This window comes from Carcharhinus amblyrhynchos, chromosome 34 (genome assembly GCF_965287045.1).
Source record: "Carcharhinus amblyrhynchos chromosome 34, sCarAmb.v2.hapA, whole genome shotgun sequence".
NCBI classification, from domain to species: Eukaryota; Metazoa; Chordata; class Chondrichthyes; order Carcharhiniformes; family Carcharhinidae; genus Carcharhinus; species Carcharhinus amblyrhynchos.
In genome coordinates, this window is record NC_137357.1 from 9,043,574 (window position 1) to 9,059,032 (window position 15,459).

The following is a 15,459-nucleotide window of genomic DNA, read 5'->3' on the forward strand; positions in this document are numbered from 1 at the left end:
TGTGAAAATCCCCTCACTACCACACTCTGACACTTGTTCAGGTTCACTGAAGGAGAATTTAGCATGGCCAATACACTTAACCAGCATGTTTTTTGGACTGTGGGAGGAAACTGGAACAGCTGGAGGAAACCTATACTCAAACTACTAGCTGAGGGAAGCCGGGTTCAGATCCAGTTGAGGTTGAAGGGATAAAAGGTCACTCCCTGCTGGGTAGTCGGGGCTTTGTGTGGGAGTGACAGCTAAGATTTTTTTGGTGAACCCTGGAGTGAGACTTGAAGCCAGGATTAGATTTGGAGGCGAGTGTGCCCCAACTGAGCCACAACTCAAACAACAATGAGGAGTGACAACCCAAGCCCACTGACCGAGGGGGAATCTTTGCGCAGGTCTTATTTCATAAGGAACCAATGGACAGGGCAACAACCCTTTATCCGCCGACCTAGATTACAATGCAAAACATTTTCCCTGTAATTGACCCTTCAAAAGTAATTTGGCACACCTTGCCACGATGGACATTCTCTCCCCTTTAAAATGAAGGCTGAGCCATACAACAAAATCCAATAGAACAATACGCCCAGACCATCAACTCTTTTGATCTGACCATGGATACTGTGAGTGGTTCCAGCAGAGTAAGTGTTGGATTAGATAGCTTGTACCTGCTGCTCTTTTCAAATAAACTTATAAAACAAATACTAATTCGGACTCTTGCTCAAATATTCATTTGAGATCATCTGGCTACTGGCTTGGATCAGTTTCTAAACTGAACCCTGCTCTTGCTTATTGCAAATGCATGTAAGTTTCCCATACACAGTCTGAGGAGGGTTGGGAAGGAGATTTTGGAAACATTTATAGGACAGGGGAGAGAAGGACTGGTTAATCATGCCTGGCTTTCATAAACCCAAGGTGAAAGTTTCCCATTTCAGTTTGCCTGATGGTGATGCACTGAGGTGAATTTATTCCAAACGTCCAGGAAACAAGTTCATATTAACAATGTGCTGATGGCCCTCATGATGGTGCAGACAGTGAAGGTAGCAACTAGCCCAAAACTGATGCCTGCCTTATGCTGAGTTAGCCACGAAGCCCATCTGGGCCTTTTTGAATGTCTGCAAAGCAAGTTAAATCTAAGGCATTCAGTCTTGTTGACACACATCAGGCAAACCAGCCTCTCATCCATTTTCTCTGTCTACACTTCCCCCTGCCTTGGCAAAGCAGTTAGCATAATCAAGGACCTCACGCATCCTGGACATTCTCTCTTCCGCCCTGTTCCATCAGGAAAAACATACAGAAGTCTGAGATCATGTACCAACCAATTCAAGAACAGCTTCTTCCCTGCTGCCATCAGACTTTTGAATGGACCTCCCATATTTTAAGCTGACCTTTCTCTACACCCTAGCTATGACTGTAACACTATATTCTGCACCCTCTCTTCTCCTTCTCCCCTATGTCCTCTCAGAACAGTATGCCTTGTCTGTATAGCATGCAAGAAACAATGCTTTTCACTGGACCCCAATACATGGGCGGCACGGCGACACAGTAATTAACACTGCTGCCCTCGCAGTGCCATAGACCCAGATTTATTCCTGGCTTGGGTCTCTGTCTGTGTCATGTCTGCACGTTCTCTCTGTGTCTGCATGGGTTTCCTCTGGATGTTCCGGTTTCCTCCACAGTCCGAAAGACGTGTAGGTTAGCATTGGCTGTACCAAATTCTCCTTCAGTGCACGCTAACAGGCGCCGGAGTGTGGCGACTAGGGGATTTTCATTGCAGTGTTAATGTAAGCCTACTTATGACACCAATAAATTATATCAAACTTTAAATGTGACAATAATAAATGATATCAAATCAAAAATGCCAACGTACCTCTGAGGAGTTGGTTGGCTACTTACGTTGCCTGAGTAAAACCTGAAAATCAATGGATTGGAGACATCTTCCCAAAATACTTAAATTATTTCACTGATTGATTCTACACCGTTTCTCTCTTCCACCTTCTTCCTTTGGGAAATAGCTACTAGAGTCTGAGATCATGCACCAACCAACTCAAGAACAGCTTCTTCCCAGCTGCCACCAGACTTTTGAATGGACCTACCTTGTATTAAGTTGATCTTTCTCTACGCCCGAGCTATGACTGTAACACTACATTCTGCATCCTCTCCTTTCCTTCTCTATGAACTGTATGCTTTGTCTGTATAGCACACAAGAAACAATACTTTTCATTGTATACCAATAAAGTAATAACAATAAATCAAACCAAATCAACCCCACCCCTCAGCCATGTTAAAATGGCCATTTGAACATTCTGATGTGACATCTCATACATAGAGGGAAAAATAATTATTGTGGGGAGAGTCCAAAGTTTTGGTGAGAAATGGCTTTTCCTTTGGTTCTTCTTTTCAGTCAGTTGAGAAAAGTGTGATAGAAATCACCCAGAGGGTAGAATGGAGGTTGTGGGGAGAACGCTGCAGCAAATATTACTTTCTTCACTGTGAAATTGTGCATGACAAGTAAAATAAATAAGAGTGTGCAGTGAGAGGCTGGGGTCTGCTGAATCAGCATGTGACGTAAATAGCTCTGAGCGGTGTCTGTCAGGAAAGCTGCAATCCAGCACTGCAGCACAATCAATCTTTCACTGCACTCCAGCTGATGGAACCCATTAAACAGTGAGCCACCTGTGTATACAAGTTGTCATACCAGTCAAACAGTGTGGTTCCACTGAGTCTGAGCCAAGTCTGGATGTTGAGCTCTCCACTTCACCCGCTTTGCTTGTCTTTTAGCTGCGAGGAAATATGGTTCTGTGAGTTAGCACTCTTGCTCGAGTCAAAAAACTGTGCGTGGGCTCAAATCCCACCACGGGGCAAAGTCACATTCTTGTGCAGGACTGGGAGAGCATTGCAGTGTTGGGGGTATTACCTTTTGCATTAAAAGTTGGACCAAAGCCCCATCTCTTCTCTTCTTCGGAGCGCTTTGCCCAATATAAAACCAGATTACATTGCATGACAACACTTCCAAGTGGTGACTACTCTTCAATCGTACTTCATTGTGGTAAAGTGCATTGAGATGTCACATAGTTATTAAAGATGCTACACAAATGCAAGCCTTTCTGTTGATCTGCTGGATAAATGCATCGCCCGAGTCTCTCAAACCATAATTACTAGGAAGATTCCCATCTCCATGTGTTGGTTGGTTATCTTTATGAGGTAATATGGAACAGGCCATTATCTAGTTATCCCTGATGGGAAGTTCATGATGGTCGAGAACAGGAGGAAAGTATAAAAAATACTTTTTTTATTCATTCATGGAATATGGGCATTGCTGGCTGGCCAACATTTATTACCCATCCCTAGCTGTTAATTGCTGGGGGTCTGGAGTCACATGTCGACCAGACCTGGTCAGGATGGCAGATTTCCTTCCCTAAAGGATGTTAGTGAACCAGGTGGGCTTTTCAATCGACAATGGTCATCAGTACATTCTTAATTCAGATATTTTTTGTTGAATCCAAATTCCACCATCTGCCATGGAGGGATTTGAACTCAGGTCCATAGAACATGAGCTGAGTCTCTGCCTGGCCATTGCTTCCCTTGTATTCAAATAGCTCGCTAACCTGTAGCATCTGAGCAAACCAGAGCAACTGGCGATTTGGTGAGTTGTCAGTTAGTAGTCCAGAAAGAGAGTGAGCACCTCTGGAAACGAGCATGGGGTAAACCCTTTTTCCAGCTTGAGCTTTGATTACAGACAAACGATTTGATGTTGTCTTCCATGTAGTCTACAGAATCTCATAAACAGCGTACCGCTTCAGAATACACTCTCAATCTGGAATCAGACCTCTTCAAACAAGTTTTTATTTCCTTCTCCTGTATAGTTCCTCTGATTGATTAATGTTCAACTTTTGTTGTCTGATTAATTGTCTAATTTAAACAGCTGTGAAGTATGTTGGAACACGGTGGCGCAGTGGTTAGCACTGCTGCCTCATAGTGCCAAGGACTCAGGTTCGATTCCCGGCTTGGATCACTGTCTGTGTGGACTCTACATGTTCTCCCTGTGTCTGTGCGTGTTTCCTCCGAGTGCTCTGGTTTCCTCCCACAGTCCAAAAGACTGGCCATGCTAAATTCTCCCTCAGTGTACCTGAACAGGTGCCTGAGTGTGGTGACCAGGGCTTCATTGCACTGTTAATGTAAGCCTACTTGAGACACTAATAAATAACCTTTAATTTCAAAGCACCAAGTGCAGATAATAATTTGTGTTCACAAAATGTGCTAGAAAATCTCAGGAGGTTTGACAGCATCTATGGAGAGAGACTCGAGCCAATGTTTTGAGACTCAAAATATTGGTTCTGTTCTCTCTCCACAGATGCTGTCAGACCTGCCGAGACTTTCCAGCGTTTTCAGTTTTTGTTTCATATTCCAGCATTCACAGTATTTTGTTTTTATCTTATGATTTGTGCTGTTGTAACTACCTCGACAATCCAGAATTGATGCTGTTTCTCACCATCTTGTTTGCCTGCTTCTTTCCACCAGGATTGGAAGTATGTCCACCCTGCGACAATGAGATGAATACAGACATTATTTTGGACCACCTCTGTGCAAGTGAATTTGGTAAGTACTATTCATCATTAAAGGACCCCCATCAAACTTGAGTTTGACCACCTTTCCCAGATACTTTTTATTCTGTCAACTTAATTGCTGAATGTGAGGAAAGGCCATTTAAATGAGTTCAATTTTGCTTTTGCTAGGTTGGGGATAAACTTCATCCTTCTCTACTAAGTTGTCATGTGGCATTCAATTAACACTTATTCTGAGAGATAAAGAGGAGTTCGCCCATTTCATCTCTCAGAAGTTCAGACGTGTGTGTGTGTTGTTAAGTGTTCATACTGGACAGGAACTCGATGCAAATATCAAGCGTGTTCTCAGGAAGATGGCTTGTTTCCCTCTGATGCACGATTCCCTGTGCACAGAATCTTTTTTTTGAAATTTGAACTGATTACTGGGAGCTTTGTCTGCAGTAGAGTGGGAGTGGGACAGAGTGGGAAATTGCACATGCGCTACTCATAGTTCCTGTGGGGCAAAGCTTGCTGACCCACAAATTGCCCTTCAAATATTGGTGATCTTATCATATATATATTATATATTTATATCTATCTATATTCGTAGAAGGGGGCAATATGTCAAGTGGGCAATTTCAATTCAGCTGTCTATCAAATTTGCATTTCCATCAAAGTGCTTTATCGGTTTCACCCATTTGAAAATACCACCCAAAGTCAGAATTAACCCCAACTTATCTTTCACTCATGTTGTTCTAACTTAGTTGTTGCATCTCCTATGTGCCCTACAATAAACCTGACAGAATGTCAACCCACAACAGTGTTTTGTCAGTCAGAGATATGAAGTGATATGGGAGAAAGTGTGTGTGGAGTGAGGGCGGTGCAGTGGCACAGTGGTTAGCACCACTGTCTCACAGCGCCTGGGACCTGGGTTCAGTTCCTGGTTTGGGTCACGGTGTGGAGTCTGCACATTTTCCCTGTGTCTCCGTAGCTTTCCTCCGGGTGCTCCAGTTTTCTCCCACAGTCCAAAGATGCGGAAGTGAGGTGGATTAGCCATGATAAATCATCCATTAGTGTCAGGAGAATTAGCAGGTTAAATAGGTTATTTAATTCTTATTAATATTTGTTCTTGATTAATAAGGGGATCAGGAGTTATGGGGAAAAGGCAGGAGAACAGGGATGAGAAAAATACCAGCCATGATTGAATGGCAGAGCAGACTCGATCGGCCGAGTGGCCTAATTCTGTTTCCATGTCTTATGGTCTAATTATTTGGGGTTATAGGATTGGGTGGGATTGTTGTTGGTGCAGGCTTGATGGGCCTCCTTCTGCACTGTAGGGATTCTATGATTCCAGGTTAGACATTGTTTCTCTGTGGCGGAACAGGCTCTGGCGGAGGGAGTTTGCTGGATGGCCTCCTCCTGTTACTGTCATTCAGACTAGTAACACAGAAAGCGACATGGACCTATGATAAGATTCTTTATCGCTTATGTAGCCTAAATGGCCAACATTTTTAAAACAAATGCACTGGCAAGAGATTGCCAAAGAGTATTTTTGGTATTTAAAGTGGTATTTAACAGAGCTAAATGTTTATACACAGTGATCAGGAGTGTCACTTCAATTAAAATAGTACAGCAGGAATCACATCTGTCCAACTATAAACCACTTCTGTTTGACAGACTCCCAAAGACTGAAGCTTATTAAATTGTGATTTTAACAGCTTGGGAGCAGTATGTGTCAGGCAAATTGCCATTTATTTTGGCCCTGCTCCTCTTTACTCGCTGACAACGAAGATTCTGCAGATAATGCCTGTTAACTCCTCGCACTTGTTAACACATGTTCTGACATCAGTTTTCCATGTCTTCAAAACCTCTCCGTTCTGAAAGACCAACATTTGTGCTGACATCAGTGACAGATTTACGAAGCTAGAACATCGAACAGTAAAGCACAGGAACAGGCCCTTCGGCCCACCACGTAATGACGAACAAGATACCAAATTAAACTAATCCTTTTTGCCTGCTCTTGCTCCATATCCCTCTACTCCTTGCATATTCACGTGCTTATCTAAAAGCCCCTTAAACCCCCCCCCCCCCATTATATCTGCCTCCAGTACCACCCCTGGCATGGCATTCCTGACACCCACCACTTTCTACTGTGAAGACTTGCTCTTCACATCTCCTTTGTACTTTGCCCTCTCATTTTAAGCGCATGCCACTAGTAATGGACATTTCAACCCTGGGAAAAAGATGTTGACTGTTAGCCCTATCTATGTTTCTCATAATTTTATAGGCTTCTGCGAAATCTCCCCTCAGCCTCTGCTGCTCCAGAGAAAACAACTCTGGTTTGTCCAGCCTCTCCTCATAGCTCATACTCTCTAATCCAGGCACAAGTTAGAAACATAGAAACTAAAAGCAGGAACAGGCCCTTCGAGCCTGCTCCACCACTCATTTTGATCCTGGCTGATCATCAAATTCAATATCCTGATTTCGTCCTCCCCCATCCTCCACTCCCTCTAGATCCCTTGATCCCTTTAGCCCCAAGAGCTATATCTAATTTCTTTTTGAAATCAGACAACATTTTTGGCCTCAACTATTTTCTGTGGAAGTGAATTCCACACATTCACCACTCTCTGGGTGAAGAAATTTCTCCTCACCTCAGTTCTAAAAGGTTTACCCCTTATCCTCAAACTATGACCCCTAGTTCTGGATTCCCCCACCATCAGGAACATTCTTTCTGAATCTACCCTGTCTAACCCTGTTAGAATTTTATAAGTCTGACTATCAATTGAAGTTTAACGTCTGATTTTTTTTAAAAAAATTTACTCATCAGCAAGTTTTCTCCCCTTCTCCTTTGGAAAGAGGTGCGGTGTACAGGCATCTGTCAGTCTGCAGTGTCTTGCTCAAGTGGCCATCCAGCTGAGCCAAGCTGGCGACAACAGTGATTTTGTTTGGTGTTTTTAATGTATAAGATTCCGCAAGGTTTATTTTTCAGACAAGTAATGAAAGGAATTGGATGCTGGACTATGGAAAAAGAATTGTGGGAAGTGAGTGAAGACCAGAATAAATAGGTGGTGAAGGAATGATAAGGAAATGGTTAAGTGAAGTGGAGCGTGCATTTCGGAGCTCATGTGAGCATGGTTGAATCAAATGAAATCTTTGTCGACAATGGTTCATTGAAACAAGGGGAGATGTACGCAGGACCAGAGTTGATCTGACCGGTGTGACGAGATGTATTCATTGGAGTATGCACAAGGAGGGTGGTGCTTTACACTTGGGGGCAGGATTCAAAAATGCAAACAGCAGACTGGAAATCTGTTTTGATTATGGTGTGGTGTTGTTTTAAGTAGCCGAGTGAATTTGATATAAACATTGGACTTTCACCCTTTGTCCCTGCAAATGGCTCATGCGACTGTCATTCAGACCAGTAAACCACATCCACCTGACAGCAATCTGAATGAGAAATTTCACAGTTTCAAGGGCAGGGGTTTCACTGGGCCTGTTTCAGAGATTGCCACCTTGTATTTAAAAACAGGTGTGTTAAATGGCTCAATGTACACCATGTTATAGACTTATAGAGTCATAGAGATTTACACTCTGGAAACAGGCTCTTCGGCCCAACTTGGTCCATGCCAAAATGTTGGGTCATTTCATGTAGAGCCTGCCTTCGTTATAAGTGAAGGGAAAAGCCATAATACTTATCTTGTGGCTGGCAATTTCCAACAGTTGCTTCAAGGGCCAGTGAACCTTAAGTAACTTGCCAAGCATGGACTGTGGACTGCATTGGATTTCAGCAGCCCATTTGCAAAGGGGTCTGAGAAAGTTACAATTTAAGCATGCAACAGGCCAGAAGTCCATTTCTTGGTTTACACACTTATTGGTAGATCCAGTATAGTGAAGCACATAACTGGTACTGAATTATCGTGCATGATTATTTTCGATATTGGACATAGAGATGCATATTTGTCTGAGTGTGTGTGTGTGTGTGTGTGTGTGTGTGTGTGTGTGTGTGTGTGTGTGTGTGTGTGTGTGGTATGACTGAATTTCAAAGCCATGGCATAACAAAACCACCCACAGTGGGCGGCACTTGGGCGCAGTGGTTAGCACCGCTGCCTCACGGCGACAGGGACCCGGGTTCGATTCCGGTCTGTCCGTGTGGAGTTTGCACGTTTTCCCCATGTCTGCGTGGGTTTCCTCTGGGTGCTCTGGTTTCTTCCCACACTCCAAAGATCGGCCAAGCTCAAGTGCTCCATACTGTCAGTGAGACTAGCAGGGTAAATTCATGGTTTACAGGGTTAGGGCCGAGGTGAGATTGTTGTCCGTTCAGGCTCGATGGGCCAAATGGCCTCCTTCAACACTGTAGGGATTCTATGATCCCAACCAGAAAGCGACTTGATATCTGCTGCCCTGTTAACCGACATCAGTCAGGACAGAATTGCTGGATCACCGTTGTGTTCAAAGATTCATACTTGCAGTGCAGCAAACTATGTTGTTTTGGGTCCAAGGAATCTCGGTGGAAGTTCAGCCGTGGTGGTGGTGGTCAGAGTAGAATCTAGCTGGGCTGGGATCCAAGTAAAATCAGATTGACCAGCAATAGTGGGAGTCCGCGTGTACGTGAGCCGGTTTGTGCTTTCAACAAGCGAATGGAGCAGAGAAAGACGAATAAGAATAACCTTCCAGAGTCGGCACTGGGAAGTCAAGTGGGGCCTGGTGAAAGGGTTAAATCAGGAGGTGCAGCAGCAGTTTAGTTATGGTCAGACTCATTAAATCAAATCTGAGTAAGTGGCTGCACTTTTGATGAATTAGTCTCGATCCATTCTGCTGCGTGCAGTTCATGAGCAGTGAAAACGGGTCTTGCGCTGAACACTGCTCCTTCTGTTCTTCCACATGTGTTGGGATTTGAAAAGAAAATGAGAAAAATTCAACACAACCCGCACTGTTTTATTTAGCAGAGACACTTCATCGAACGTTTAACTAAATCACTCTAGGCCTTTTCGCCAGCACCAGGTCATACCGAGCTTGGAACAAGTAGAACCTTCCATGGCTACAGCCCGGGGTTTCCGTTTTCACTGCCATCCTCTTCTATCTTGTCTTTGTCCAGACAGGTCTCTGTCATGTTACGTTGATGGCCAGTCTTGCTTGAGCATTGGCAGTACTTCCAGCAGATCATTCAGCTAAGGTCAACCCCATCCTATCTCAACCAACAGGAGTCAATGGCTGGCTTGCCAACGCTGACAACCTCCTGTCCATCAACCATGCTAACAGCCTCTGCACAGTGCTTTAAGAAACATGTGTAAACTCTCATTCTTTGGACTCCTGTTCTTTTTTGCCTGAGATTAACCAGCAAGATTTTCCCAAATTTCCACTGATACTGCCCAGGGGAAAGTAACCTTGTATATATCTTTTTTTTGTGTGGGGAAGGCCCTTGCTATTGGTCTGTGACTGCACTGTGGCAAGGTTACATCAATGCAAACCACACAGCAATCTGCTTGCTGCTACTCCTGCAAAACAAATGAAATCAACACAACCTTTAAATGTATCACGTACCAACCAACTCAAGAACAGCTTCTTGTTCTTGCTACCATCAGAGTTTTGAATGGCCATGTTGTAGGTTAAGCTGATCTTTCTCTTCAACCTATCTGTAACTGCAACACGGTATTCTGCACCCTATCGTTTGCTTCTCCCCTAGTCCTCTATGAATGGTATGTTTTGTCTGTATGGTGCTCCAGAAACAATACTTTTCACTGTATCCCGATACATGTGATAATAATAAATCAAATCAAATGAAACCACCAGAGAATTTGACTTCACGGGATCAATCAGGAAATACTTTACTTCCCCACTGAATCACATCTGGCACAGTGTAAGGACGTCTTTGGTACTATTGAAACAATGCCACCTGCTCAAGTACATCAGGTTATACTGAGCCTACAGCACAGGAAAAGGTGAATTGGCCCAACTGCTACACACCGGTGATTTTTTCCACACTACTTTCTTTCAAATCCACCCTTCTTCCTGGCCTAGCCGTGTATCCTTCCGATCAGCTCTCCATCTTGCTTATCCAGCCTCCCCTTAAGTAGACCTGTGATATTCATCTAAGCTGGCTCGATGAGGCGGTCCTTTCCACACTGTAGCCTCGCTTCAGGTAAATAGATTTTCTGCTGAACTCCTTGCTGTATTTATTTGTGTCTATCTTGCATTTGTAGCTCCTAATTGTGCTGATGGAGTGGGAGAATATACGCTGGTGTAGCTATTTCACTTGACTTTCTTGCTGCAAGTCCTGAAGACGTTGACTCATAGAATCCCTACAGTGCAGAAGGAGGCTATTCAGCCCATCAAGTCTGCAATGGACCACAATCCCACCCAGGCCCTATTCCCGTAACCCCATATATTTTCCCTGCTATTCCCCTGACACTCGGGTCAATTTATCATGGCCAATCAACCTAACCCTCACATCTTTGGAGTGTGGGAGGAAACCAGAGGAAACCCATGCAAACACGGGGAGAAAGTGCAACACACACAGATAGTAACCTGTGGCCGGAATTGAACCCAGATCCCTGGTGCTGTGATGCAGTAGTGATAACCACTGTGCCACGTGCCTCCCCAGTGGGTGCTGATCCATTTTCCTGATGCTTAATCCAAGTCAAGCTACAGTGAATTCATGAGTTCTGGCAATATTTCAGATCCTGGTGATACTTCCCACACCTGGCAGCATTCTAGCCCTGATGAAAGGTTGTTGATCTGAAGAGTTAAATTAACGTTTCTGCACAGATGTTGCCTGTCCTGAGTACTTGCAGCATGTTCGATTCAGTACAGAGTCCCCTCTGTACTGTCTCAACATTCTTCCTGTAGTCTGGAGTCCAATACTGCACATGCATGTGGCCTTAGGGTGCATCTGAATTTCTCAAACGTGATTGTGGCCTGTGGGACACTCTAGCACAAAGGTCAAACCAGACAATTAACCCTCAAATGTTCCGCAAACCAATTTTAAAAAGCAGTCAACGTTGACATTCCGTGTAACCGAGGACAAGATTTGAAAGGGGAACTGGAAGCTTTTTCTACAAATATGTACCATAATGTCTTCAATATTTTTTCCCCCTCGAGCACAGAAAATGTCCAGATTTGATATAGGTTCAGTTCTGACCTACCAGATGAGAACCTGAGAAATATTGAATGTCGGTGATGTTTTGTGTGTTTCCAGAGAGATTTGAGTTATTTGAGCTCAAGACAGATCTTGGATTGTAGCAACCTTTGGCTTAGTTCGGGAAGGAGGTACATTAGAGTTCCCACTCCTGACAGAGAATCAGAAAATGTTGGACATGCCCAGCAGGTCAAGAAGCATCTCAGGTAGATTCTGCCTGAGCTGCTGATTATTCCAAATTACTAGCATCCACAGTATACCTGATCTGAAAGTTGTTGAGTAAACGACTTTCTTCTGTCTTTGGTCCAGGCCCTCTCAAGATCAATCAGTACACAAGTGGACACAGGAGGTGATTAACATCGCAACTGTCCTTAGCACTATGACAGTCAAACTAAAAGGAAACAATGATCCTGTGATCCTTAAAAGCACTGGTCTGCAGAGTGCACTAAGCCAGACAAAACATCAGATTGGTAACAGGCAGGACATTGTCCTCTGCACAAGGACGATGCATGGTATATTTGATTTGATTTATTATTGTCACATGTATTGGGATACAGTGAAAAGTATTGTTTCTTGCACGCTACACAGAAAAAACATACTGTTCATAGAGTACATAGAAGAGAAGGAAAGGAGAGAGTGTAGGATAGTGTTGCAGTCACAGTTAGGGTGGAGGATAAGGTCAGCTTAATATATATAGGTCTATTCAAAAGTCTGATGGCAGCAGGGAAGAAGCTGTTCTTGAGTTGGTTGGTACCTGATCTCAGACTCCTGTATCATTTTCCCTGACGGAGGGAAGTGGAAGCGAGTATGACATGAAGAATGCTTATTGGAGAACTGGCACGAGTAGAATGCATGAGGTTTACCCCCACTAAAAATCAGCTGCTTCAGAACAGAGGGTGGCAGTTCCAGCAGCTGGGCTTTGTTTTACCTCCAGAACGTGGGTACAGGAGTGGGCCATTTCACCACTGACTTGTACCTCGACCCCATTCTTCCACCTTTGTCCCAGTTCCCTCGACAGTGAGTCTGCCACCTACTAATTCAGGGGTGTAATCTGAGTCCAATGTTATTTTAAAGCAGCCAGACACAGCTCTTTGTTAATCATTTGACAGCAATAAGCACTGAAGTGCAGGCAACTAAAACGGTTGGTGATTTTGTTTTAACGTAAGCTGTTGCGTTAATCCAGGATGAAGTGTTGGTAGAAACTAGGGATTAGAATTCTGGTAAATCATCAACTCTCTTGTCCCAAGATGATCCGTCAGTTTACCTTCCTGAAACGTGATCTATGAGGTGAACAGGTGAGAGGGAGGAAGAAAGCAATGCCGAGTAGAAAGGAATGCTCAGACCCGTCAGAATAGTATGTACACCAAACTTATGTACATTACATGTAACAAGGTAGATAATGTACAACCTTGAAAGGTTTGAGTGAACAATTCAGTGTTGGTCCGAGGGACAATGCGTGGGCACACCAATGACAATGCGTGGGATTGTCACTGTCCTAACATCCTAGAGACCCACAGTAATGCTTTGTTGCCCAGGATCTGAGTTTGAATCCCATCATGGCAGATGTTGAAATTTAATTTCAATAAAAATCTAGAATTAAGAATCTACTGACGAATATGAAACCATTGTCAATTGTCATACAACGTCCCACTGGGGAAGGAAATCTGCCTTCCTTACCCGTTCTGGTTTCCAGGTATCTCCAGACCCACAGCTTTGTGGTTGACTCTTAACTGTCCCTCTGAAATGGCCCAGCAAGCCACTCCATTCAAGAGCCATAAATGCTGGCCCAGCCACCGATGCCCAGATCCTGTGAATGAGTAAAGAAAAATCTCTTCATCTCTGTGGCCTGGATTCAAAACCTGCCCAAGATAAGTCTTGGCTAATTGCTGTTAATGTATGACTTTGTTTGTCCAACTGGGAATTAAATTGAGCCTGCTCTCTGTCCTCTTGGGTCAATGTACAAGATCCCGTGGTACTGTTTCAAAGAGGAATAGGGAGCTTTCCTCCAGTGCTCTGGTCTGCATTTGTCACACAACAAAGGCCAATCAAGCAGATAATCTGGTCCTTGTCTTGTGGAAGCTTGCTGTGAGCCAGTTGGCTGTCTTACGTCTCCACTGCAAAAGTGAAGTGCTGTGAAGCAGCTTGGGATGTCCTGAGGTCACGAAGGGTTAACTCAAGTTAATTCTTTCTCTCCTTCCCCCCTGAATGGACCTTGTCCAACACGAGTTCACTTGAGAAACAGGTTTTAAGGAAGGTTGTGGAAGCATGGAGGGAGATGTCGAAGCATCCCTGAGGGTCAGAAGTGTTGAGACAGAGTTAATACTAAGCTGTGCCGCAATAGAAGAGAACGTGAAGCTAGGGATTATACTTAGGGTGGCACAATGGTTAGCACTGCTGCCTCACAGTTCCAGGAACCCAGGTTTGATTCCCAGCTTGGGTCACTGTCTGTGTGGAGTTTGCACATTCTCTGTGTATCTGTGTGGGTTTCCTCCAGGTGCTCGGGTTTCCTCCCACAGTCCGAAAGAGGTGCTGGTTAGATGCACTGGCCATGCTAAGTTCTCCCTCAGTGTACCCGAACAGGCGCCGGAGTGTGGTGACTGGAGGGGATTTTCACAGTAACTTCATTACAGTGTTAATATAAGCCCACTGCTGAATAAAAAATAAACGTTACATTTAGAAGTTCCAGTGATGAGATTTAGAGGAGGCAATCAGAGGTGGAAAGGAAGAAGTTGACCATAGACAAAGCGTACATGAGTAAAACAAAAAATGACAGTTTTTAGTGCTCTTTTAAACCACCAAGAGTTAATCATTCATACCACATCTGCCGCTGGAGCTCAGAACAGTTAAATCTGCCAATAGGAGCACACAGCTGCTAATGAGATATTTTAACAATCAAGCCACATTGTGGGTTTTAAAAAGCACTGAAATATTTCATTTCATCGAGATTTCAGATTGCAACTTGAACCTTTTTTAAATAGTAGACTGATAAGGCTGGTTGGTAACTTAGTAATTCAGTACTTTTTCCAGACACAGAAAACTGAAACATTGTGCAGTGAGAATGAAGGTGCTGTTTGTACGTAGTTTGAAAAGAGCACTCAGTTAATCTGGGCAAGCACATAATAAAACCACTTTTGTTCCTGCCACAGTCTCGCTCGTGATGAGTGTTCCTGTCAGCTAGTTTATTACTTGTCTAACTCTTTTTCCGTCAAACGTACCAGGAGCCTAAACACACTGCCTCGGTCAGATTTAACACAACGCAGTACCACATCTCGAATTTACTGCCTTTTTAAAGGACGTTGAACCTCAGGAGAGAGATCGCAGTTGCTGCAGTTTTGTTTTGCAAAAGGAACCTCTGTAAATGGCGAAGACCCACAGCGCAGAACTTGGCCAAGGTGAAAAAAGAGGCAGTAAATCTGGAAGAAGTGCCTCACTGATGCCAGGAGGTTTTTTTTTCAGTTGCAGTTATGGCAGTGGGGTGATGGTGCCACAGAGTCATGTGGCTGCAAAGGGCTGGGAAGCCAAATCTAAGCACTGCATTTAGACTGTGAAACATACAAAAAAAGTAACGTTCAGAGGAAAACTTCAGCAACAGGATATGCTGCAAAACCTCAACTGTGCCAGTTGAAAATGTTTGCAGGACTGCAAACCAGGAGTTAGAAGAGTGAGAGGGGATCTCATGGAAACTTATAAAATTCTAACAGCATTGGACAGGGTAGATTTGATTGGATTTGATTTATAATTGCCACATGTATTGGCATACAGTGAAAAGTATTGTTTCTTGCGCGCTTTACAAAG

At 43.9% G+C, this 15,459-nt stretch overlaps 1 protein-coding gene across 1 annotated transcript in view; it reads left to right on the plus strand.

The window, feature by feature from the left end:
• Positions 1-15,459, plus strand: part of LOC145361358 (secreted frizzled-related protein 1-like) — a 122,584-nt gene that overhangs the window by 23,178 nt on the left and 83,947 nt on the right. Inside the window, exon 2 of the mRNA XM_080217039.1 lies at positions 4,507-4,584. Within this exon, the coding sequence (XP_080073165.1) occupies positions 4,507-4,584 (78 nt within the window). The remainder of the gene's footprint in view (positions 1-4,506; positions 4,585-15,459) is intronic.